The 27,079-nt window shown below is 38.6% G+C and overlaps 1 protein-coding gene across 3 annotated transcripts in view; it reads right to left on the bottom strand.

Annotated features, from left to right (window-relative positions):
- Positions 1 to 27,079, bottom strand: part of CHD7 (chromodomain helicase DNA binding protein 7) — a 198,239-nt gene that overhangs the window by 50,263 nt on the left and 120,897 nt on the right. For 2 of the 3 annotated variants that reach the window (XM_036263971.1, XM_036263972.1), the window contains exons 4-8: positions 18,176 to 18,317; positions 12,193 to 12,330; positions 11,059 to 11,124; positions 5,265 to 5,320; positions 23 to 137 (exon numbers count right to left, since the gene is read on the bottom strand). In XM_036263971.1, coding sequence (XP_036119864.1) covers positions 23 to 137; positions 5,265 to 5,320; positions 11,059 to 11,124; positions 12,193 to 12,330; positions 18,176 to 18,317 — 517 coding nt within the window. Of the gene's footprint in view, positions 1 to 22; positions 138 to 2,198; positions 2,236 to 5,264; positions 5,321 to 11,058; positions 11,125 to 12,192; positions 12,331 to 18,175; positions 18,318 to 27,079 lie in introns of those variants that run through there. The other variant, XM_036263974.1, reaches the window with a different exon arrangement.

Genomic DNA, 27,079 nt, shown 5'->3' with positions numbered 1-27,079 from the left:
AAAGTAATCAGGTATTTCTTACCTCTGAAAGGAATTTGTTCTGGCCCTGCTTTGCCTTAAATCGTTTAATCTTTTGCTGAATTCTCTTATCTTTTTCCAGATCTTCTACAGAAGCCCACTGACAATGAAGGTAAGAGCTAAAAGAATAACATAAAATAATATACTTGAAACATGTCAAAAAATAATTAATCTTTTTATTATATGTCTTTTATTGTTCCCACAAAATCAACTAAACAGATAATTAACAAAGGAACCTGTTTAATTACTCATAAAGGCTGGTAAGCAACATTCAACATAATTACTAATATTTAAGATTAAGAAAAGAAAATCAATAACAGTGCCTAAACTTTGCCTTCTGTCCTGAGCCCCCAGATCTCTTATCCACTTGCCATTAAAAAATAAACAAACAAACAAAAAAACACCTAATAACTAGCTGTCTTTATAAGTGAATGGATTATACTTCAATACCAAACAATTAAAACCAGAGGGTGGCCTAAATTATAAATTTATGTTTCGAGCCTTTTACCATTAACGATCATTTCTGGGTGGTATTTTATTTTCTACTTTCAACCCGTATTTCCCAAATTTTCAATAAATAATACTCAATACTGCTAACTAGAAACAGCCCCAGGAGTATCCGAGCCAGTCTCCTAGTGCTGGGTAGGAGAGGGGTGAGTGCGGTCAGTACTCCTGTCTCAGTTGCGGTGCACAGGCCTGCAGAGCACACCAGTGTGACCAGGAGGTGGACGTAGGCACGTCTCCCGCTCATAAACTGGGCTGAAATTTTCGGTCACTGACTTCGCTTTACTGAAAGGAGAAAAACCTCAGGCTGTTCACCAAGATCAGAAACGAGGTAAGGATGTGCTCTCCCCACTATTACTCAATACTGTATTCAAGGCATTAGCCAATGCCATCAGACGAGAGAAAACAAGAGGAGCAATAATTGGAAAATAAGAAGTAAAACTCTTTCTATTTGCAAATTATATAATTGCATAATTGGAAAACCCTAGAGAATCAATTAGAAAATTAATTCAAAAAATAAAATAATTCCAGTAACGTAGCAGGATATAAAATTAAGTCAAAAGCCTCCATTCACACAAACAAAACCAATGAGAAGATGTCAGAGAAAACCTCTTCTACAATATCAACAAAGATAAAATACTTAGTAATAAGTTTAATAATAAATGTATGAAACTTAATATAAGGACATATTTAAAATTCTCCTAACAGACACACAAATGGAGTTGAACCAAATGCAAAGATACGCTTATTTTTAGACAGCATGATTCAATATTATAAATTTGCAAATTAAACACAATGTAAATAAAAATATAAACAAGCATTTTTATGGAGCTAGACAATTTAATACTGAACTTATATAGAAAAATAAACATGTAAGAATATCCAAGAAAACATTAAAAAGGAAATGCTCTCAGGGGAAACTATACCAGATACTGAAATACATTACAAAGCCTCTATAAGGGAAATAGTGTGCACAGATATAGATCCAAATAGATATGAAACTTTTAGTATACAATAAAGGTTGCATTTCAAAATAGCTGGGGCAAAGACAGACTTTTTAATAGTGATGCTAGAACAACAATGTTTGGGAAAGAATACAATTAGAGCCGTGCTTCATACCACACCTAAGAACAAGTACCAAGTGGATGAGGCGCCTAAACACAGTGAAACCACCCAAGTTCTAGAGGAAAACATGGCCATTTCCCTCTACCTGGACATAAAGAAAGGCTTTCTAACCGTGACTCAAAAGCCAGATCCAATAAAAGACTGATAACTATATAAATATATTTTTAAAAATTATAATGCAACAAATAAAGTCAAAAGACAACTGAAATGGGGGGGGGGTTTGCAACATATAACACAGATAAGGGACTACTATCTCATATAATAACTCTAAAAATTGAGGAAAGCACAACTGAAAAATGGACAAAAAGACATAAATAAACAACTGACAAAATAAGATATAAAATGGCCATTAAACTTACGAAAATATGTTCTACTTCATTCACAATAAAAGAAAATGCCAATTGGAACTACACTGCAGTACAATCTGTCACAAAAAGTAGAAAGTAAACAACACTGTGCTGGAAAGACTGTGGGAGAGTAGGTGCTCTCATACACGGTGGACTGGAGCGCAAACTGGCACAGCTATGGGAGGGAAAATGACAGTGACAGACCTGCATATACCTTCGGCCTTTGATCTTGCAATCCCACTTCTAGGAATTCACACCCTGAAGCCACCTAGGCATTATCTGTAACTGTAAAATAGCAGAAGCCACTTACATAGGAAACTGGCTGAATAAGCTATGATACAGCCATGCAATGGAGTACTATGCAGCTATAACAAAGAATGAGATCTTATGAACTGATTGTCAAGTAATTTCCAGAATATAGCCTTGTGAAAAAAGCAAAGTGCAAATGTGAACTGCTAATACGCTATTCTTTTGTGTGCAAGAAAAAAGGGAAAATATGGTACAGTATTATATTTTGTGTGTAATATACATAATATGTATGTGTGTGTGTGTGTACACACACACACATATGCATGCATGCATGTTCATGGCAAAATTTGGCAAAGGATAAATCTGGGATTAATAAGAAAGCAAACAGGAATGGGGTGGAGAGGGAGGCTAACTCTTCTTTGAGTATCCTTTGTGTACACTTCTGACTTTTGAACCAGTGAATATTTCATGAACTTGAGTTATATGCATCAACAGGGATGGGGGCAGGGAGCTACAATGGAATACAAACACAGATACAAACAAAAACTAATAACCAAACTGAGTACCAAATTAATAACAACCACACTGAAAAGGAGCAGGAGGAGGATAGGAATTAACCCAAAGAAATTCTCAACAAAGTAGTTAGCTTCTATATCCTCAGGCTAAATTGAAAAAACTCTCAACAAATATTAAATGAACTCGTTAGTGGACTTATTTTTCACAGAAATATGGTCTAGTAATTCTGAAACCACTTCCTGTATATTCTAGGACTGACAAATTAGTGAATATATCATGGAGAATAAGAGCCAGGTTTCTTGTGGTCAAAGAAGGGAGTTATTAATATTAGAAGGGGAAAGGATAGAATAAACCCTGTGGTGTTGAAATAAATTTGGAAGTTATCAATATAAAGGCATTGTTCTTCACTGCTGTTAGGCTGGTCAGTAGGTAGAGGTGTGTGTATATGTAATTAACATATGTAATATGTGTGTGTGATGTGTATGTATGTCACATACACATACACAGTCCTTGCACTAAGTGTACACACAGACATAAGCACAGCCCCAGACCTATGCACTGAGAGTGCCGAGAATGACTCCCCAGCAGCAGTGAACACACCTCGGAAAATTACAAGGTGAGTATGGGGCACCCTCCGGGGCCAGAAAAGGAAGAGCTCAAAGAAGGGCGGGACAAGGCAAAAGGAGAGAGGAGCCAGCTTGAAGGGACTTTAAATGGCCAAATCTGAGATATTGTGAGCAAAGTAAATGATGACAATGAAGAATTATGGTCCACTGAATAAAGTAAAATACCACAAGTCTACACAGCTATAAACAAATGGCTAAAAGGGTAAAGCTCTTCCTTATAGCTGAAACCCGAGTAATAAATTTAGAAGGAGTGATGAAAAAAGTCAATCACCACTAAGCAGCCATTATCATATTTAGCAATTTCAAAGTATCTTTCTACAAGATACTTTTCAATTACAAAAAAAAAAATTCTTTGTACCATTTTTGCATATTTTCTGCAAATCTAAAATTATATCAAATTAAAAGGTTAACAGAAACTGTTAATTGTATGGAAATTTTAATTACCTTTAGTTCTCAACAATGTCAGGAAAGCCATTTTTTTAGAACAACCTTTGCCTCCTCTCATATGACTGACAAAGGATGACTGGTCTTCCCTGGCCTGGCAGTGGTCCCTGGTCAGGAACACTGTGAACTCCTCTGGGGTTGTGTCCAGGCAGATTAGATGTTTCCTGAGTTCAGCACCCCAGGTCCCACTGCTCCACACTGATTTGGTGGATGCCTATCTAGTAGTGTCCTTTTTATGGCAATCAATACTTAAACATCTTTGCTCTGAGTTTAAGTTGATAAATGTACAGAGAACTCACTCTCTCTCTGGCTTACTTCGTTAACTCTTCCTTACCTATCCTTACCACTTTCTTTATACGACCGTATAAAATCATGCCATACACATAATTTCCATCTGTGTAAAATCATCATGCTCTGAGTATCAAATGATGACGACATCTAATGTTTACCAAGCATATTTTATTGCCAGACTGTATTTCCTTGTACTCTCACAATAACACTGATAAGAGACTTCCTCATATTCTTATTTGGTAAAGGTTTTGCTCACAAAACTTCAGAAGTGCATCAGTTCATTAATACAATGCCAAGTGCAACAATGGAGAATGACAGTGAGCATGAGGCCTGATACTTTTATTACCTAGGGCAGGGTACGTTTTCTTAGGCTGTTTGGACAGTAACTCCAAAAGGCTTCTCTTTAAACCCTAGAATTTATTAATATGGTCCTTTCCTTAAAACATTTAAAGCAAATGTAATATTTATGTTATCAACAAATATTTTCTCCTTGTTCTGTGCTTACATAGGTTAGAAAATGACCTTCATCTTTCTCAGCAGGATGACTACTGATCCTTAAAACGATGCTGCATCATCAAAAAGTATGTTCAATCCTAGCAAACTGCCTACATCTACAATGCAGAGCAACGCACTGTTTTCAATTCAGTTTTTAAAAGGTTATACAATTCAAATTCACTAAACAAAAATTAGAAACAAAAACAGATCAACACAGCTCACTGCATTTCAACATGTGAGTGATGTCACAGTTTTCTAGAGCGTGGCCTGAGAGTAGAGTTCTCGCCTCAAGTGCCTGGCGTCCCACACACATGCAGGGAGGAGGGAGCCCCACACAGTGAAATCCTCTCTCAGAGGACAGGCAAGTATTGTTACTCACTTTTCTCTTATTGTAAGAGTTTTTATGCCCTCTAAAAACAACTTCTCTGAAAGTTAGTCAACTTTGACACCCATTACACATTTCCCAGAAAAATTAAATTCATAAAATATCAAAAGGGAGCAGTGGTCTTCAAAGTTCTAAATAAATCATACCAGATTCCAAATTCCCAATTATTTTTTATTTTCCTAATATTTTTAAATCACTGTTTAGTACTTCAAAAATACATTCCCCAATTCAAAAAAAAAAAAAAAAAAATCACCATCTACTTACAAGTTTTTGTATTTCACATAGAATTCCTCAACTTCTACCTCCTCGCCAGATTCCTTCTGCAACAAAAGAAAATTTTAGGCACACGTAAAAACATCTACTAGACAATTCCAAAAGCCACGCCTTCCTCCCAGACCGGTGGGAATGACAAAGGCGGCCCAGGAGGTCGGTGGAGAGAGGAGCGGCTGTGAGCTGGTCGGTGGCCAGTGAGGGGTAGACTGACACACTTCGGCCCTTGCACAGTCCTCGATGTGCTACAGCTTCTAAGACATGAATCATTTTAACTCCTCCCTAACCACATGCAGCTTCATTCACAACAACCTGACCCCAAATTTGGCTTTCTGCCAAACCCACAGTGTTAAGTAGACGCCAAGTGTACCATTTTCTCAGGCAGCAGCCAATTAGCAACTGCTCTCCTGAATGCCATATGTATTATTTTTGGCTGCCTCATGGCAACTTTACATTGTGGGTTTTGTAATGTTTTAAAATATTTAAAAGACATTTATTCCTCCATATAGTTAATAACTCTAAACAAGAAGCCATATAAAACTAAACCCTGTGCTGGTGCTGTAATGTCAGTGCATCACTATTCGCAGTTTTAGTTTTACTCAACGGTACAATTAAAATCTCTCAGACAAGATGTCTCACGTCAGAGCAGCCAAATAAAATTAACACTCCAAATACCACATTGAGGCAAGGCTGACGCTGTGATGCACGTCGGCCAAATCAAGAGTTCCGTGGTCACATTATCAGTGACATCTCCCTTGATCCTTCCGATTGCAGTGGATGGAGGAGATACCACTCGTATGACATATTAAGCATCTCTTTCAATGTGTTTGTTCCTTTTGGTTTTAGGCTATTAAACAAGTCATAATATGTAATTTTCTTCTGGAACATCTGATCAGATAAATCAGGAATATAAATATAAACACCACTTACAGATGTTTAGGAATTGGTTTTACACTCTTACAAGCGTACCCAAACCTGCCTTGAGGGCCACATTTGGCTAAGCTGCCTCAGAAATCCTGCAAACAAAATTAAGGCAAGTAGGAACATGAGAGAGGACAAATGAAGAAGCAGACTTCTACTGGATGACAGACTAGCTCTGGATCTGTTCAAAGAGACTAGTTCCCCTTAATCCGTAATCCTCAAACTACTGCTAAAGATTGTGAACTTAAACTTGTCTTCAAAACTCTCACATGTATCAGTTAAACCTAAATTTGAAACAGTTTTTCCATCTGCCTAAAGATCACCAAGAAGACAGTACTCAGGAGTGTAGTCAAAACCCATTAATATCTAGTTTTGCCCTAATGAATCTATAAGTGATCATAACCATAAAACAGCTCCTTAAACCAATGTATTCAGAACACCGTCTATGTTGAAGACTTAGTTGTCCAAAGTGAAAATAAATGTTTGCTGCATGCCTTCAAGAGCCAGCAACATAAACCTGGAATTAATTTAGAGATAATTCTAGTCACAATCCATCTAGGACCCACCTTACTTTTTTGTAGCCCCAATATTAACCCATTCTACCCCCACATTTCAGCAGTGACTTCAAGGTATGTTATCTTTGTGTAGAACTGAAGATTCTGGAAGAAAGGCCAAGATAAGACTGAAGACAACCAGAGAAAATGGAAAGCCAAGGTGAGCCTACACCTTTTGATGCTTCTCATAGCATATCATAAAATTGAAACCTAGAACGGAATTCAAACGTCTGATCTACTGTTTACTCTTTTAACACTAACTGTATTTTTTCAGTTCTGAAAGGGTGTTTCAAAAGTGTGTGTGTTTGAGGTAGTAAAAAAACAAGCTCTATGATTTCTATGGTCTATTATTTCCTGATTCCCCTCTCCCCAACCTCTCCTCCTGTACCACCATTTCCGCCTCACTCTGAGTGGTCTCACCATCCCATAATTTTGAAGTGGGCACCAAAGCACACAGAATCAACTCTTGAACAATAGAGATGGTTTTCATTCTGTCTCAGTTCTGTTCCCAGAAAGCTCTGACTCTTACAACCATCAGCTGTTGGTCCCTGGCTCTAGTTAATACCCATTTTCTTGTCAGGATCAGCTATTCCCCTGGGAACCTGCTGTGGTGATGCCTAATAAGAGGCCAAGAGCTGTCTTGGAGGGAGTGATTAGGTTCCAAGACCTCATTTAGCAGCACCTGGATCTGGTGCTGAATTGTCCCAAGGTGTATTTCTTTTGGATGTCCCAAATTATAAGCATGTGCTTTAACTGACCTCACATTAAATCACCTAACCTCTAAAACTATAAACAGAACTGTTTTGTAACCTTTATTTCATATAGATATGATCATGGATATGATCATGGTGAACTCTTCTGCATTACTAATAGCAAAATAATGAACAAAAGTGTGAGAATTTATAAGCCCTAAGGAGCATTACTTTAATTATTCTAAATGGTAGTCAGTCTGACCAGCCTCTGGTGATAGTTGAAAATAGCTCCAACCCCTACCTCCCATGCCTTAATTTTCAGAAGCCCTTTTATGATAGGTGTATATAATAAATATCTAAGCCAAAACTATTTCTGCACATGCAAAAAATCCAAATTTATTGCTTGGACAGTTACCATTAAATTTGACAGCCCTCTAATGTAATTTTATGTGTTCGACAGAATAATTTGAGAAATGTGTATATCTTTTCATTAGACTCCAAAACTAGTCTATCAAAATCCTTATTATTCACGATAATTAAAGTTCCAAATTATTCAGCCATTCCTATCTCACTGTTCACATGAGCCAGAAACCTTGATCAGGCAGTAAAGAGACTCTTCCAGTCACCTGGATTCTAAACCAGCCATCTAGCAAATGGTAACTCTGTAACCTGGAAGAATGAATGGCCTTTCCTAAGCATCGTATTAGTAAATCAGGCAGTCACTCTGGAGAAACAAAACTACACTAGGGTATAAAAAAGAAAAAAATTATCTTAATGCACAAAAGAATGAGAAAGCACCCTCAATAAAGCATCAGTAAGGTCAAGGTACAAATCCCTCCTACTTCTGGCCCAACCCACCGTACTCTCTACCAGAGGAGCCCAAGCCGAGGTGCACTTATGGAAACGAGGACACCAAACAAATGGGATGACGACCTCTGCCTTCCTTATATTCTATTTTTCCGTTACTGAGTTCAGCTAAAGAGGATTAAAACAAACACCTTGAAATTTAAAATAAACTCTTAAAAAGTAAATATATCATGTAAGGGAAAAAAAGAATTTTAAGGAATACAGTCAGAATTGACTTTTAAAACAATTCCAACTTTCTGATGCAAAAAGGATTTGAGTTCTCTTCCTAGCAGAAAGGGCTACATGAGGACTAAATGTGGAAAACAAAAAAAAAAATCAACCTTTATGCCTTCCAAAAGTACATTTTTAAATCTACCTCAACACTCAAGTGCAAGTACCAGCTACATCTCTTCTGCTGGGTCTCATACACATTAACCTGGGTTTAGAACAACAGAAGTGCCTGAGCCCCGCTATTTCACAGGAGGCCCTGAATTAGGAGGCTTTGCCAGACAGCTCTGTGAGTCTGCACACTCCATCATAACAGGGCACCCTTCAGGCCACAGTGATGAGGTCAAGTGACTTTGAAAACCATGAACTGCGTCCCCACTGTGTGTCAGCACCGTGCAGGACCAGCTCGCAGAGCTCATGGCTGGTTTTACAGTGCTGCCAGGGAGAGATAAAGGCACCTTCTCAGAGCTACTTCTTCAATTATTCATGGTAATAGGAAACAGGCCAGCAGGCACAGCTAGAATCCACAGGAAAATCTCAAATTTCCTTTTGTTTCTGTTTGCCACACTTTCCTCCAATGTTATTAAAACTGGTAACAGAACTATTTCGAGAACATTAGCAGTTTTAAAAGTTAGTACCTGCTAATGTGTACAACCTTTTCACGGTTTTTATTGTCCTTTGTGAGATACCGGTGACCCACAAGCCAGTCCACAAGCTCCAGGTCTCCTCTGCACTTCAGTCATCCTCAAGGCCTATCTCCCCTTCCAAAGAAATCTTTCCATTAATCTCCATCCTAAAACTTACCAACTCAACAAATACTCTACCCTCATGTACAATTATAAGTAATTTTAAGTTCCTATGAGATGATAAGCCTGGTTGTCTCTAAATGGTAACACGTATTCCAAAACTGAGGGTACCTATCTTTTTAAAGAAAAAAGAAAAAGAAAAGAAAACCCTAAAGTGGGCAAAACAGAAGGAAAAAAGCAATGTCCTACATAATGCATAGTCTAAGTAGCTCTGAATAATAGCGCTAATTATAATCTGCAAACCCCAAACCTGCTGAGCATGCCTGCTGAAGCACTTTTAACTGAATGGAAATTAATATATCCCATCCGCACCACAAGCTATTTACTCAAACAAGTCACTTCAGTTCGGTGAAGGGGATTATTCTTTAAAGCATGTCAAGTATTTAAATTTTACTATATCTACAATTCGCAAATTAACCGTTAAAGAGTCATTAGGACAAAAAACACCACCTTTCTAATGAGTTCAATGGTACTCATTTCTGCATGAACAGGTGGGAAATTTGGTTGAGATTTAATTCATCAGAGAGGAAGTCCTCATGTTCAGAGAGTCACCAGACAGCCACTCCATACACCCCTCCATATCCTCTACACTCATTCTGAACTTGAATAATAGAAAAGCAAACAGTATTGCAATAAGGTTAAAAGAAGTTTACTACTGGTACTATATACTATTTTCAGTATATCTAGATAGCAGGATTGAGTAGCAAAGGTTCCCTATTTGATAAGCCTGGGATCCCACTTTAAATTCCATAATCCCTCCATTCTTCTCTCTCTCAATGGGAAGTTACACTTTATATATATGCATTTTTATTAAAAAAAACAAAAAAACAACAACCTTATTTTGCACGTCACCTTGAAAACAAATAAAAATAAATACTTGTGCATTTGACAATGATTCAAGCTGAAAGACTGACACCTATATCTAAAGAAGATTACTTTCTAAAGGCACCAAGAATGGTACTCAGGAATATGTTACAAGCATCCAGATGTCTATGCAATTCTTCAAACTAAATAAAGCCCTTTCTCAAATTGGGCATGGAGATGGTTGGGATGAGATCAGGAATCTCAATTGGTAAAAGAAAGTACAGTGTTACTGAAATTCTTTGTCACAAAGTAGGTGTCCCTCAATGGCAAAGTCATCAGACTAAGGACAGGTACTTAGAGTTCACCTTTGCAGATCAACATGAATTTTTAAATAATTTTGAAGAATAAGTCATATCTTCAAAAATTACACTGAAAATAGTTCTGTATTTCACCTTTGCACTGACAAAAAGATATTAATGGATATTTTTATTGTGTATGAAAAAATATTTTGAAAAGTATGAGAAAGCACCTATTCCCTACAATGAGAGACTTCCATGGGGGATGGGGTGGTAAGAGAGGACAAGGACCCTTCTTCCTAAGGAAAACGAGAGATCAATTCATATTTATGATTTTTAAGAATATTTATGAAAAAGGCATAAATCTGAAAGTGCTATACATTTGTTTGAGACTTTTGAATTTCTTGCCTGCTCTAAATGTACAGTGCAATAAAGCACTGGTTGGTTGATATATTTTAATTTAATTTGGGGCTGAATATCCCAAAGATTTATATTGTACTATACATTAGACAGTATTGGAATTATCACCAGAAGTTTTATTTTCCAATAGTAAAATTTTTGAAAAAAATTATAAAGCAAAAATAATTTAAGGGTCATACATACATACACGATAGGTTTTGATCACTCCAAAGGGTGCTTACCTGTTTTCTCACTGAACGACTACTCATGATTTTTTCTACCACTGGACCTTCTGCATCAACAGATTCCTAAAAAATAAAGTAGAATGAACCCATCCAAATGGAAATATTTTATTATACACTATAAAAGCAAGAAATCATTCCCTTTTAGCATCTAACTCTGTATCCTTTAAATTTATATCCTTTAAAAACTGGGTACAACGTCGCAGTGGGAAAAAATATGACTGAAAAGAACAAAAATCTCACTGTGCACAAAGGCAAAAGGAAGATCTTTGTTTATTACTTTGTGATTATGTAGTTTAATTACGTGGTCTAGCACAGATCCCTGAAGCCAGAGCGCATTCAGAAACTCCAGCTGCCAAAAGAAAATCATCTCTGCATGAGAGCAGTCAAAAACACAACTTTTCTTTATCTATACCCATGGGGTAAATATACTCATCATTCTGTTATTGTTGTAGGCAGCTTTTAGCTATGGAGGTCATATAAAACATTACATAACAATCTAACATAGTACGGATTACCAAATAAAATACAAAACTCCATTTAATATACTTTTCAATTGGGCTAGTAGTTTGTTAACTAAAGAATAGCAATGGTAAAAAAAAAAGGGGGGGGGACATTATATTTTTTAAGATCTTTACAATAATCAATCCTATGTTACTACCCATATTTTATACAAACTACTTTATACATCATTTACATTGCACAGAGAATAAAGTATGCCCTGCTGGGTACTACAAGGCAGTAATTTCATAAAGGGACTCTCACAGTGCCTAGCAGCAGGAGACGAGCTTGAGTGGTTTATTAAAGTCTCAGAAGCTACAGCAATGAATTCTCAGAGGTAAATTCAGCCTTCTTGCATCCTAGTTCTGACTCTTCCTCAACACAGACCGTTAATTCTCCAAAATTGTGTCAAATTACATATCACAGGCTTGTATAAAAAATACATTTCAGCAAATAAGACTTTTAAAAAGATACTGTTAAACAGCTCGTTTCCCAAAGCACGTTAACAAACATTAGATAAATGTTCTCCAGCTCCGACTCCAATGCTTCAGCTGAACGTTCCAGGTTCCACCTACAAAATTCCCAGCCCATCATTCCACCTGCAGCAAGAACCACACCAATCTGGACTCTAACCTGCTGCTCTGACTGCGAGGTGTTCGAGGGGGAGTCTCTTCCAGCAGTATCTGCATCATCTGCCTCCTCATCAGAAATCTTGAACTCCAAGTCTTCAGTGTATCGCTTCCTCTTCACCTGCCTGCTGGACCGTCTCTTCTAAAACACAAACCCAACAAAGTGAGTTTAAAGGCAATCACTGACGCACTTTGTAACTTCTCAGGATGATGAGGTGGGTATTTCAAAATATTAATCTTAAAGAAAAGCTATCTTTAACCCTGTAAATCACATAAGAGATGCTACAGTGGCAATGAATATAATGGAAACAGGAGTGTGGGGTGGGGAATCTGAAGTCAGCCTCCTGGGACGACTATGGCTCTGCCACTCCCAGCTACCTGACCTTCGTTTAGGAAATGAAAATACCAACAAATCTGATTCCCTGCTCAGCCAGTGTACCACTCAAAAGTGAAGGCAATATAGAGGCTGGGTGATGGATACAGAGGGGCTCATTATACTATTCTCTCTATTTAAAATTATATCCATAATAAAAAGTCCATAAAAGTGAAGGCATTAGAAGATTATCTATATTATCTTCTGATTATAAAGTTCTATATAAATACTATTATCAAAGCTACCAGTAATTATTTCAGAGGGCCATTTAAATAGAAGGCTTGCATTTTAATCTTGGTCCTAAAAAAAATAGTCTGAAAATTTTTGAAGAGATGAAGGATTAAATATCAGAATTCATCATGAATGACTATGAAAAGTAATTTTATTTTAAAAAGTTTTTTACCACACTGATTAAAATGTAAAGGATTCGTAATAGCTGGTATTACAGTCATCCCTCGCCACTTCGCACTTTGACTGCCGCAGCTTCACTCTATTGAGGTTTTTCCATATTAGTATGGTATAGTGTAGTAGAGTGTAGTAGAGTGTAGTAGAGTGTAGTACAGTGTAGTACAGTGTAGTAGAGTGTAGTACAGTGTAGTACAGTGTAGTAGAGTGTAGTACAGTGTAGTAGAGTGTAGTACAGTGTAGTAGAGTGTAGTACAGTGTAGTAGAGTGTAGTAGAGTGTAGTACAGTGTAGTAGAGTGTAGTAGAGTGTAGTAGAGTGTAGTACAGTGTAGTACAGTGTAGTAGAGTGTAGTAGAGTGTAGTACAGTGTAGTACAGTGTAGTAGAGTGTAGTACAGTGTAGTAGAGTGTAGTACAGTGTAGTAGAGTGTAGTACAGTGTAGTAGAGTGTAGTACAGTGTAGTACAGTGTAGTACAGTGTAGTACAGTGTAGTAGAGTGTAGTACAGTGTAGTAGAGTGTAGTACAGTGTAGTAGAGTGTAGTATAGCGTAATATTTGAAAGAAACCACAATAGAGCGAAGCCACGAAAGCCGAAGCGCGAAGTGGTGAGGGACGACTGTATAAGAATCCTACTTCATAGAAATTCGTTGATTGCAATAAAGTCTGGAACTGATTAACTGTGATAAACAAGGACCGACTATAGTAGGATTGTTAGCAAAATGGGTCCTCTTCCACCACAGTGGTCAAAATAGGACCCAGTATATCTTTGCAGGGCAGTGTGGGTGTATCTATTTTAAACTTAAAACATGTCCACCCTTTGACCCAGCATCCGTAGTTCCATAAGCTACATAACATATCTTCAGAATATCTGCAAGAGAAATTGTGAAATAAAAAAGAAAAGCAAGTCACGTAATGAATAGCTTATCATTCTATTTAAGATGACAAAAAACTTTGTGTATTTATTTATATACGTGGGTCATTGATAACAGGGGTGGGCAAAAGTAGGTTTAAATCACCAGCCATTGTTACCTAAAGGATAAATCATAGATAAGGATATGATATAATAACAATAAGAAGACAAAATACAAATGAATATAATAATTAATAAGTAATATAAGAATAAACTATTTTGTGCACTCACAGCTGTAAACCTACTCTTATATAATTGTGAACTCCTCAACACATAGACACTGTATGTCTTGCTTACTTTATGACTCAATACACATCTGGTAAAAAAAAAAAAAAAATGAATGTAACTTTCAGTAACAAAAAAATGTGAAAAGACATAACAAATTGTTAATAGATATTAATTCTGGGGAGGGAAGTAAACAGAACAGAAGGAAAAGGATTTTGTACATTTTGTCCAAAATAATTTTATACTGTTTAACCTTTTTAATAAAAAAACTAGTTTTGGCAGTTAATTAAAAATGAAGAGAGCCCTGGCCAGTTTGGCTCAGCAGTTAGAGCGTCGGCCCGTGGACCAAAGAGTCGCAGGTTCGATTCTGGTCAAGGGCACGTACCTCGGTTGTGGTTTGGTCCCTGGCCCTGGTCAGGGTCATGTGGGGGTAACCCATCGATGTCCCTCTGTCATGTCGATGTTTCTCTCCCCTCCCCCATTTCTGTCTGAAAATAAGTGGAAAATATATCCTCGAGTGAAGGGGGAAAAAAATGGGGAGAAAATAATATTTCCATTAATGTGTTGTGATAAGTCTAAGATAACTGTAAAATGACATTTTAAATTGCTGATAAATGCAAGATTACAACCTACAAATGAGTCTGCAAAACACAAAGAAAAAATAAAACTATTAAGAGAAGTAACTCAAACTTTTTCCTAAGAATTAATAAAACTTTTTAAAGAGCCTCATGGATATTAAAGTCGGGCAGAGAGGAAATTACCCCACAATGTGGACCCAAGGAGGGCCACACACAGCACCTATGTGGCTCAAGTCAGGACCAACAAACCCACTACTTTGTCTCAAAGAGTAGGACTGATTTTTATTAAGTTTCTGCTCTCTCTGATCTCAAAAAGGGACCAGTGGCAACTCAAATACAAACTCAGGGTACTATGACCATCAAATGGGTTGTTCGAGAGTGTGAACTCTTACCCTTACATAATCATGGCTGCAAAGACATAAAGCACCTTTCTGACATAGGTATTTGGGGTAACATCTTACTAATAGATTTCCCAGTGGCTTAGAGCGGAGGGAGTTCCTCCTCTGACCCTCCCTCATCAGCCCTGCCCAATTCCAGGTCCAAGTGGGACAGAAACCAGCAGGGGTTCTGCCATCCGCCACCCTTCCCCCACAGCACAGGGGACAATTTAAACTTGTAGGCTCTGGAGCTGAGTGCCCATGTTTAAATGAGCCCAGACTCTCACTCTGTAACATTAGATGAGTTATGTTGTGGACCTTAGCCTCCTGGCCTATAAAATGGGTTAATGATAGTAACTACCTCATGAGCAGACTGGGAAGATCACATAAGGGAATTCATTTCAGGCATTTAGAACAGTGTATGGTACCTATTAATGCCAAATGCAATTAGTAGGATTAAAGTCATCATTAATTAGCTCCAGTTTCCAAAGAAAAATCAGAAAGTAGTAAAGCTGCAAGGCCTAACTACTTTGCACAACTTCCTTTCTCTCTTTCCAAAGCTGATATAGACCAACTCCTGCTTGTGCCCAGTTTACCATCCCTCACTTCTGAAGAAGACTGTTAATTTCTTTAAGATATAAAAGGTTATTATCAGGAAAAATATTTTAATTTTGTGATATTTAGCATAATACCTGTATTTCATTTGATACATCAATTTAACTAAATTGAAATGGATTAACCTATATTTTCATCTTTATGTCATTATTATAAGGAATAATGTGTTACTAACAGTAAGTCTATGTTTTATCAGGTTTCCATGGTTTTGGGCCACAATGTCACAGAATTCTTCCAGCATAAGTAACTAAACATCCATAAATATGTCCACAGGCCTATGCTCCAACCGCTGAGCCAAACCGGCCAGGAGGGAATTTTCTCTTTTTAAATAGATATTTACACATTGGTGGATATAACTTTTATAATGAAAGTTTCCCATCATATAAAGCTTGTGTTATAAATCTATGCAATAGTAATAATAGGCTTAGTTAGTAATAAATACAAGGTCACTTAATAATAGTAAAAACCCAAAATACAATTAGAACTCAGCTTTCTAAAAATTTTAAGTGTTATATGGCTTCTCTACTTTCTAAATAATTTATTTTAAGGGGATGTGTGCAGGAGGCAACCAACTGATGTGTCTCTCTCACATTGATGTTTCTCTCTTTCCCTCTCTTTCTCTCCTCTCTCCCACCCACCCCCCTCTCCTTTTCCACTTTAAGAATCAATGGGAAAAACATCCTCAGGTGAAGATTAACAAAAAACATTTTTTAAAATGTGTTCCCACAATCTCACTGTTGTAGTACTTTGCAATACAATTTTGAGTTTGTTAAAATTATATGGCATTTGCTCCAGCTTAAATAAACCAATCACAAACTCAAGAACTTGAAGCCCTTTATGCATGTGCTACAGGAAGAAGCACAGTGCAGAGTCAGCATCACTTCCTGTGTCAGACACCAAGAAAGGCCTGCCCCCCGCCAGGTCTGCTTGTGTGGCTGTGCTGGCGTCAGCCACAGAACCCACAACAGCTCAGCATTAGCCAATGAGAAAGGGGGCAGCAATGTTCATTTGAATTAATTATCATTTTTCTACAACTAAAATGCAAAAAGAAAAAAAAAACAAACTAGTATTTCATAAAGTCCATTTGAAACTGTATTAAAACAGAGACTTCTTAAAAAAAAAAAAAGCAGTGGTATTTGGGGTGGGGGGGAGGACAAGAAAAAAAGAAAGAATTTTCTTGACTAACATAAATAAGTCCTCTTAATACTGCACAAATACTATTGTCATAAAGGTCCTAGTTTTAGCAAACACAATTCAGGAAAAAAAATACCATTGGGCATAAAAATGAAATTCAAAATCATTAAAATAGTTTAGTTGAAAACTCCCTAAGCAATTAAAAAAAGATATCTACTTACCTTCCCAATATCTTTTCAGTACCGTGTAAAATCAAAGTAAATTACAAAATTAACCCAAACAGCCAGAGGTATCACTATGTTAGTTACAGAACCAAAGCACACTCATTCACACGCTCTCACTCTCTCTCTTCTCTCCCTTTCGGGTCTTCGATTAGGCCATTCTGTGCAGTTACAGATATTATCAGGGAGTTCTACTAAAAAGAAAGAAAACTATCTGAAATTCTTTAGAATATAACTCTATACTGTGAATATTTTGTTCCTAACCTTTAAATGACTTGGCAGAGCTGTAGGCAGAAAGTACTTAGTACACTGAACCACCAGAAAAAAAGGGAGCAAGCTTTCAGGCTGGCTTCCTATTCTAGCAGGACTCCTCAGTAACTGCTCCGAGAACTTAGATGTCATTCATTCAGAGCGGTTACATTCCCGGCCATCCCAGCGGACCATTCTGGCATGCTTCCAGGGAACATAACAAGGAAATAACTTTTAACGATCATGTGTAAGGGTCCCTTACCTTCCAATCCAATCAGTGATGGCAGTGTGCTTTACACACAGGAACCTAAATTCCTCATGTCTATTTCAGGGCTAGTTTTTCAGCTGGTCCCTATAAAATTCTTCAAAAGTCAGGAGAATCTAACACTGAAAGATTTTGCAGCATTGCCATCCCAAAAGTCACTAACATGTTCAAGGACTGTAGTGTTACAGGATTATATCCTAACTCTCACCACGGGATATCAGAAACCTTAAGAAAAGCTACAGATTACATCTTGATTGTTCTGCAAAATAAAAGAACTGACAAGCAACCAAACTTCAGAGAAAATCAGAAATCTGAATGAAGCTTTACATGAACCAATATGTTAATATGCTAGCACTAACATTTACATAAACGTCAAGATACATTTACAGAATTAAGAGAACATTCTCAGTTTTACTTATCCCAGAGTCAAAGATGGCAAAAGCAAAAAGTCAGGAGTTTAATTTCGCACTGGTCTCCCAGCTCTCATCATTACGGATATAATGTTCCAGACAGCAATAAAGCCATCTTTAAAGCAGCTCTATAACAAAGACAAGGGAGGTCTAGGGCACTTGATATGCGGCTAGAGTTACCCATGCTAAGTAACCAAGGCTCGAGATCAGAATAATGGTATTACCTGAACACCTGGGTCCTCATCTTCTTCAGGAGGAGGAGATGGTGGGGGCGTTTTGTCTAAGTCTGAATTTTCAGAACCTTCTGCTTTTCCCTTGTTGACCTTTTTCTTCAAAGTACTTGCTTCTGAATCAGGTTTCTTATTACTAGAATTCAAAGTAGATCACTTAGTGTTCACTTTTTAATGATGTTTTCCACATGCCCCATGCCTTATATTTCCCATATTAATATCCCTAAAGTATCAATGATAATTGGTAAATCAATGCATTGTTGGTCATTTATAGTTAAATGGTACTCTCAATTAAGTTTTTATGGCAAACCCCCAAATTGATGACCTTGAGGAGACATCTAACCTAACTGAAAAGAAACTGTATGCAAAAGCTCCTAATACCACACAGTACATTTGTTCATTGAGACAATGCAAAAATCCTGCCCATGCACCAAGCCATAACGAAAAATCTGATTATGAGGTAGCTTTGCTGTGCAGTATTTAAGGTGCAGAATATGTTTATTAAAATTGTCAAGGAAAACTAAAATACAATGGTCATTTCTGTGTGTGTCTTGCAGATAGCTATAAATACTCCTATGTAAGTCACTTTGACCAGTACTACAGGTGTGTTCTTTTATTTCATCCAGCTCCATTTTTAAACACTTTATAACTCTCTAAAATATAACAAAATATGTAACAATTTTCTTTTCTATATTATTATAATTAATGTTGTGTTCTTAATAAGCTTTATTTTGGTGCTAGGAATTTTGTGAGGTAATCACAATAGCCCCCCCCCCCTTAAAACAAAAAAGCTAGGTCTTTGAAATACTAAAAGATAGCAACGTGACCCCAATAATTGTTCTGTAGCATGTTTCTATCAAACATTAATAGGATATGAATATTACATAACTCAAAAGTCATGAATAAACTCTACAAAACAAAATTTTAATTTACGTTTACCATCACCTTTAGAAACTTTGACTTTCTTTTAAAACATACACTTCATGTTAGCTTACATTCCAATTTCCAAACTGCCCCAAGGTTTCCTAATATAAATTATCACTTGTTATCTAACATTTAAAATAATCCAACCTCAGTAATGATTATATTTATTATTTCTAGAAAACCTAAAATTCTGATAAAATTATAAAACAAAGAATGTATTTTTAAAAACTTTTAAAAGTTTATTTACTGAAGTTTGTAAATTCCCAGAAAAGTGTGCAGACAGAATGCATTAAACAGTATTTTTCAGCCTTAGCTATGAAAAAAGGAAGAGGCCAAGACACCAATACACTGTTATTTAAGTAAAGCATGTGTCGTGGAAAATATTTCAATACTATTTGTTAAGATAATAAAGCGCCCATCACACACCTAAAATATATTTTTGTAATGAGTAAATAAAATCTTTGACAAGTTTAAACTAGTTATTTTTAAGTACTTGGAGCTTGTTTTTATTTTGTTTTGTTAACATTTAGCATAGTAAATACCCACATAAGGAAATTACTTATAAGTCAAGATTATAACAAATGGTAGATTGCTTTTTATTTTAAAAAAGGCAGTGTCCTAAAAACTTGAAGTCCCCAAAGACTCACCAAAAGAATATTTTTTAAATTAAAAAAAAAAAATCCATACAACAGTTTCTCATCCAACTGTCCTAGTGTTTACGCTACACATGGACAGAAGTCTCCCCCACTATGAGGCTCCATTTCCAGCATTTATTTCCGCTCTAACTGCCACAAATTATACAATACTACAGCTGAACGCTGGGCCCCTTCCCTTTCATCTGCACGCCAAGAGCAATCAGATTACCCTGGTAACCAGCGGTCACATGACCAGCACCTGCTCTTTTGGCTGGATGCCACTGACTAAAGCCATCTGCTTCCCTCAATCAGCTTTCAAACATTCTCAACACCTGCGCTGCAGTGTTTTGTGGTTTCTTTTATCAAATCAGTGCAAAACTGCTTCCAAAACTTTACATATTTCTCAAATTTGTTTAAATCAGAGGTAGGCTGTCACAGAGCTGAACCACTGCCAGGTGAAGTAAGTTGGCAGCAAGTGCTTTCCACGGTGACCTCTCTACACACAGCAAAGCACACAATTTAATTGAGTGGGGTTACTGCACCCTGTGTGAACCATCCGATAGGAGCAAAAGGCTCACCGTCCTGAAGCCCACCAGAGCCCAGGTCTGACAAAACATCAACTTGCTGCAGGACAGACGTGCTAATGATTTTCCATCTGCCCTTCCCAAGAAGGAGCTATGCGAAACCTCCAAAACAGCTCAACGCCGGACAGGACCGCTCCAAATGCTTAGACAAAAAGCCTGTAGCCAAGGGAAGCACTCATCCCAGATCTGATTACTGAAAGATTTCTAAACTCATTAGACCTTGCACTATTAATGTCGCTCAGAGACAGCTAAGCATTTCCACACTAATGTCCTCTCATGGCACCAATATACAAATCAAAAACAGGCTAAGAAGTAAAAAAAGCTACAAAATCTTCAATATCCACTCATAGACATTACAATCAAGGACAAGATGAAATCATTTAAATTAAATGACCTTTGCTCCTATTTTGCAATAAACTAATTTGGATTTTCAACTAAGTGTTACATAACTTCTTTGCCCAAAACACCAAAGTCAGAATTTTTCTTTTCACAAATGTGGGCAGTGCAGAGTGGTGGTGAAGAGCATCAACTTAGCCAAATAGGCCTCAGTTCAGCCCTGGCAGGTTTGGCTCAGGCAGATAAAGCGTCAGCCCGAGGACCCAGGCATCGCGAGTTAGATTCTGACCAAGGGCACATACCTGGGTGGAGGTTTGTCCCCAGCTCTGGTTGGGGTTGTACAGGAGGCAACCAGTCGATGTGTCTCTCTCATGTCAATGTTTCTCTCACTCTCTCTCTTCCTCCCTCCCTCCCACTGTATCTAAAGATAAACTGAAAAATATCCTTGGGAGAAAATTAACAAAAACAAAAATAGACTCAGTTCACATTCCAACTCGGTCACTTATAACCTGTCTATGACCCTTGATTTAGTCACTTAATTTCCCTCTCCCTGTTTCCTCTTCTATAAAATGAGGCTAGAACTTACATCTTCCTCCAAGGTTTGTCATCACATTTAAATGAGATAGCTAATGGTTGAGAGCTTTGGCAGGGTCTGGCACAAGTGGCCACATTCACACATCTGGAAGACAAGCAGCTGGGAATGTATTCTGAGAAGTCTGGGAACATATTTTCTGGCTCTGGCTCAGACCCACTTGGGCCAACTCAACTGCAGAGACTTATGCACAGGACCTCACATCACATACCACTTCATCCAAGCAACATGAAGAGAAGAAAAGTCGTTTACCAACACTGCTCTATGCCAGCTGGAAGAACAAACAGGTAGGCAATCCCAAAGGCCCACAACCACTGCTTTAGTTCAGACACATCATTTCCCACCTCTACTACTACAGTTGCCTCCCGACCCATCCTCTCAGGATCCCCGGGGCAGGGTCACCTGCTATCAAACTACTAGAGAAAGGACAGAGACTCCACACTCACAGTCATTATTTAAATCTATAAGGTTCAAAGCTACTCTTGCATAACGTCAAAGCCAAAACATAGCCATACAGACATTTCTCTTTCAAATTATAATTTGGAAAGCTGGAATGCACCAAGAGGGCAGCTTTTCCAACTGAAGAGAAAAGAATGTTATTAAAATGAATGTCTCTAGACCTGGTTGGTTTGGCTCAGTGCTTAGAGCGTCGGCACACAGACCAAAGAGTCTCAGGTTTGATTCTGGTCAGGGGCATGTACCTCAGTTGTGGTTCAGTCCTGGCCCTGGTCGGGGTCATGCAGGAGGCAACCAATCTATGTGTCTCTCTCACATTGATGTTTCTCTCTGTCCCTCTCTCTTTCCCACACACTCTATCTGAAGATAAATGGAAAAATATCCTCAGATGAGGATTAAAAAAAAAAAGGAATGAATGTCCCTTGAATGGATGCCACAATATTGAGGATGAGGCTTCGGAGCTGTGTGGAGCAAACACAGAACCTTGATGCACTTCCAGCAGCTACAGCGATGGCCACTCATGGGCTTGGCCCGAAAAGACCAGGTGTGCACAGGGAACACTTTCTATCCTGGCCTTCCACGGCCTCGGCCTCAGAGAAATCATGTCTGCCTCACTCCTCTACTGAACCTGCTCTGCCTCCCACCTCTCCTTGCTCAGTGACATGGTGCTGCCACCACACCACCCACAAGCGCACCCATGCTCCAGCCATCAGCAGAGTAACTTGCTAATGCAAATTGGACTCGACCACCGTCTGCTTCAAGTCTAGTCCCATGTCTGTGAGAGCCAGAGGTTCTCAGCACTAACATGCAAGGCCCTCTGCAATTTTTGCAACTGGCAACATTAGCTTTGTTTTCTCCTTTTCCCACACCCCGAACTCCATTTGCTGCACACAGCGGACACGCAGAACCACTCCTTAAAGTATGCACCTATCTCTTCCACCTCCACTGTGCCCCCAATCTATTCATCTGCAAGTCTGGACCTGGGCATCACTCATCTAGAGAAGTATTTTCTGGCCACCACAGTCTGGAAGTAATATCTCACTCCACCAAATGCCACATGATGCACCCCACATAAGAACATTTATTTATTTATTTTTTATTTTTTATCCTCACCTGAGGACATTTTTCCATTTTTTGTTCAGGTAGAGTGGGAGGGGGAGAGAGGAAGAGAGAGAGAAACATCGATGTGAAAGGGACACATCGAGTGGCTGCCACCCGCACGACCAACCAGGGCCGGGGATAAACTGCAACCGAGGTACATGCCCTCAGCGGGAACCGAACCCGGGTCTCTCGGGACCGCAGGCCGACGCTCTAACCGCTGAGCCAAACCGGCCAGGGCCACATAAGGACATTTAAAATACACAAAAATTGTTGGTAACATTACTATAATGTATTAAAACCAAAGCACTTGTATGTGTGTCTCTGTCTTTCTCCAACTATCCTATAAGCTCAAGAAGAGGAGAAATTGTCTCTTACTTATCTTCATATTTCCAGTGTCTGATCTGGTAGATTATAGTAAGTGTTCGCTGGTTAATTTAACTAAATGATACAAGTCAAGGCAATAACAAACACATACATCCCTCAGTATGTGGCAGGCACGACTCTAAATGGCTTTTCTCATTAACTCCTTTAAGAAAGCCCCACACAGATTCTGTCTTTATGGTGAAACACCTATGGAGCGCAGAGCAATGGAGCTAACGTACTACCAAAATAGAGTGAACCTTAGCAGTTTTAAAAACCAGTGTATCTATCTATACACTTCCTCTCCCTACTCACAAGGTTCTTTTACTTCCTGATCCTTATCACCCATCATTACCGGTGCGACTGAGACACAGAGCCACCCACTCCTGAAGCCAGACAAGCCCTGTGATCTCACAGAGTACGTTCCTCTGGGGAGGTTGCTGGCAGTTTTAAGGACTATTGTCCCTTTCCCAGCATTGCTTACATTCCACATTTCGTCATGAGAGTGAAGTCACACTGGTGGGCAATGGATGTGCTCATGGTCCAAGCTAAGTGACACTTAGGTCAGCTCTGCCACACCAAGCTCTGAAGTTCTGGGACTGCCCTCAATGTGATTAAGGCACATACCGGCTTGAGAAATTAGTGAGGACTTGAGCTTCGAGAAACAGCATTAGGAAAACACAAACTCTATTCAGAGAAGAATATCTGTCATCTGGAGGGACAAAGAAGGAATCTACCCAAAGGAAGGATTCACAGTCAGCTTTTCACCGCAGATGTCCACCAAGATGGGCTGAGTGATACCACCTGAAATGGGGTTGGATGAATTCACCTAAGATACAGCACACAGATAACCAATTATTTTTGGTGAGGAAGAATGCAGGCTTATTAAACAGGGCTTTATGCAAAGCGGCAGAATCACTGCAAAGACAGCGAACTGCTCTGACTTATTTACAAAACTGAATGTAGTAAAACACTTAGCATCAGCCTAAGGATCCAATTCCTAAAAAAAAAAAAAAGTATAAATAGCAACCCTATTATGGTACCAAATGTGATGAGAAGAATGTGGTCAGTTAATAAAGATGTTTGCACAATGGGAGGGAGGTCCCAGTCCAATGGACCCTTCAGATGGGATGAGTCAGTGAAGATTCTCATCACACTGGGCAAAATCAACCTTGAGGCTTGGGTCATAAAGATTAAACAGATTCATTTTCAAGGACTCTAGCCAAAATGTCACAGGACAATCTTTTAGAAGAAGAGAAAAAGGTATTGAAGTGTATCCTTATATTTTTTATGCTCAAAAGGCGTTTTTAAAAAGAAGTGAACTTAATAGATAAGCTGCTGCAATTAAATACAAACTAAACTGCTAGGGTCAAGGGCTCAATGCTGGTAGAGAGAAAAAAATCAAGCTTCTCAAATTGAGAGTATGGAACTGTCTTCTAAGTTTTTAAACAATGAAAAAGAAAATCAAAAGATAGAGAGATAAACTAAACTAAACTAAAAAAGACACAAGATAAAGTAGTAAAATTTTTAAAGGATCAATTAAGGCAACATAAACATGATACAGATACATGCGAAAGTAAAATTAACCCAAGAGAATAACAATTTTAAATAAAGTCCCGAGACTAAAATAAAATTTAACAGCCAAAGTAGAATGTAGTAAAATGCAGATGACAAATTAAACTAATGAGGAAAGAGAGAAAACAAACTGCGTGACAGACAATAACCCCAAAGGCCAACACCTGGACAAAGGCGCCCAGCACCCAGACAAGGCCCAGGCTTCTCTGCGACGGTCCCCACAAGGCAGCCTTGGGGCAGCGGGCATCTGGGCAGGACGAGGGGACAGGAGCAAGACCCTTGGCCCAGCCGCTTGATGCCTGCCCACCCCCGGCAGTCAACCTTCGGATGCTTCCCGTCGGGCATTCACGTGCTTCACTCCACAGCTAGTGCCTGGCAAGCCACCTGAAACTCCTAACCTCCACCCACAAATTCTTCACCCCAACAAATTATTAATACTTTGTTTTTTAAGTTTGCTCAAAGTCACTGGATGGAACACCTTTAAAACAAATAACGTCATCTAAATTGTTACCTTAGTAGCTCTTACAGCATTAAGTATTCTCTAAGTACATATGCTGAATTCTCAGGTAAGAAATAGCATTGTTGCCCAGCCAGTGTGGCTCAGTGGTTAAGCGTCAACCCATGCACCAAGAGGTTGCCTGTTTGATTCCTGGTCAGGGCACATGCCCATGTTGTGGGCCCAATCCCCAGTGGGGGGCATGCAGGAGGCGGCCAATCTATGTTCTCTCTCATCGATGTTTCTATCTTTCTCTCCCTCTCCTTTTCTCTCTCTCAAATCAATAAAGAAAAAAAATTAAAAAAGATAAATAGCATTGTTAGAAGGGTAATAGAAAACAAATCTGCTTTCATTTAAAAATGTGTTATTTCAAACTCAATATGCCTCGCCATTACATTTTATAATCAAACTGCCCAAGGATGAGGAGACGGAGGGTCAATCAAGTTATAAGAAGTGATGGTTCTAAAACTGGAACCCCAACCTCTCGGGCTGCAGAGCCCATGGTTGATCCTGCAACTGACCTAAAGGCCTCTAACCTCTCATCTCCTCAGGAGTCCGGCACTGGCCTGGCCTTTTGGGGGGTATCCTTCAGGCCTCAGAAACCTTTCCCAGTGAGTGTTTTCTGCCACCTGGGAACCATCCTTGGGGAGCCTTCCAATAACATTAGGACCCTGTCCTGAGGATAGCTACAGTGCTGACCATGTTTTAAAAAATGAACACAAGAGAAGGTAGAGTAAGAAAGCTCTCCTGAAAGAGACAAGTCAATCTGAAATATTGAACGTATTCTAGAGGAAAACAAGAGGCAGCATGCAGTCAAGAATTATCACTAAAAATCTAAAGGTTATTGAGTTTTATGGATGAATCAAGATCTACCAAAAGTAACATGGAAAAGAAGTCTAGTTAGCTAATATGTTATCTGACCACAGAAGCCCAATATAAAAATTAGGCACTTCGGCTATTCAGCACTGTAATGCAACATAAAAAACCGAACACCCAGCCGGTGCGGCTCAGTGGCTGAGTGTCAACCCATGCAACAAAAGGTTGCCGGTTTGATTCCCGGTCAGGAAATATGCCTGGGTTTTGGGCTCAATCCACAGGAGGCAACCAACTGATGTTTCTATCTCCCTATCCCTTGTTCTCTCTCTGAAAAAGAAAAAAAAAAAAATCAATAAAAACATTTTAAAAAACTGAATTAGACATTCAAAATGATGCCAAAAATGCCTTTCAATGCCCCTTTACTAGTATATAGTACATTCTTCCAAGTAGCAACAATAGGGCAGACATTTGTCTGCTTGTGCCAATGTCTAAGATGCCATCCTTGTTTATGCACAGCATTCCTGTGCCCCAGGAAGGGAGATAAGTGTGGGTAACTGGCAGTCAGATCCGCACTCCCTACATTCATAATAACTACCTTCTCTGATCAGTCAGGTCGCTAATAAAGCACACGAGACATGCTGCCCACCCACATCTTCATCAGGTGCTATAGGTAGGTGGAGAATTAAGCAGAGCAAACGGTAAAACCAATGAGGAGAAAATATCACCACCTACCCTCAAAGAAGAAGCCAAACTGCCATGAAATTATATTATTCCTACAGGAATCAGGGCTATATATAAAATTAGTGTTCTAATGGAAGTTCAAGGGTGTTCTTTTCAATGTTTAAAAAAAAAAAATGAGGGGGACTAGGTAAAAAAGGTACAGGATTAAAAAAAAAAAAAACACCTCATAGACACAGACAACAGTATGGTGAGTATCAGAGGGAAAGGGGAGTGTGGGGAAATAGGAGAGTATAAAGCAGAAATAAATGGCGATGGAAAGAGACCTGGCTTGCAGTGGTGAAC

This window comes from Molossus molossus, unplaced genomic scaffold (assembly GCF_014108415.1).
Source record: "Molossus molossus isolate mMolMol1 unplaced genomic scaffold, mMolMol1.p scaffold_m16_p_16, whole genome shotgun sequence".
In the NCBI taxonomy this organism is placed as follows: domain Eukaryota; kingdom Metazoa; phylum Chordata; class Mammalia; order Chiroptera; family Molossidae; genus Molossus; species Molossus molossus.
This window is presented reverse-complemented; position numbering and strand designations above follow the sequence as displayed.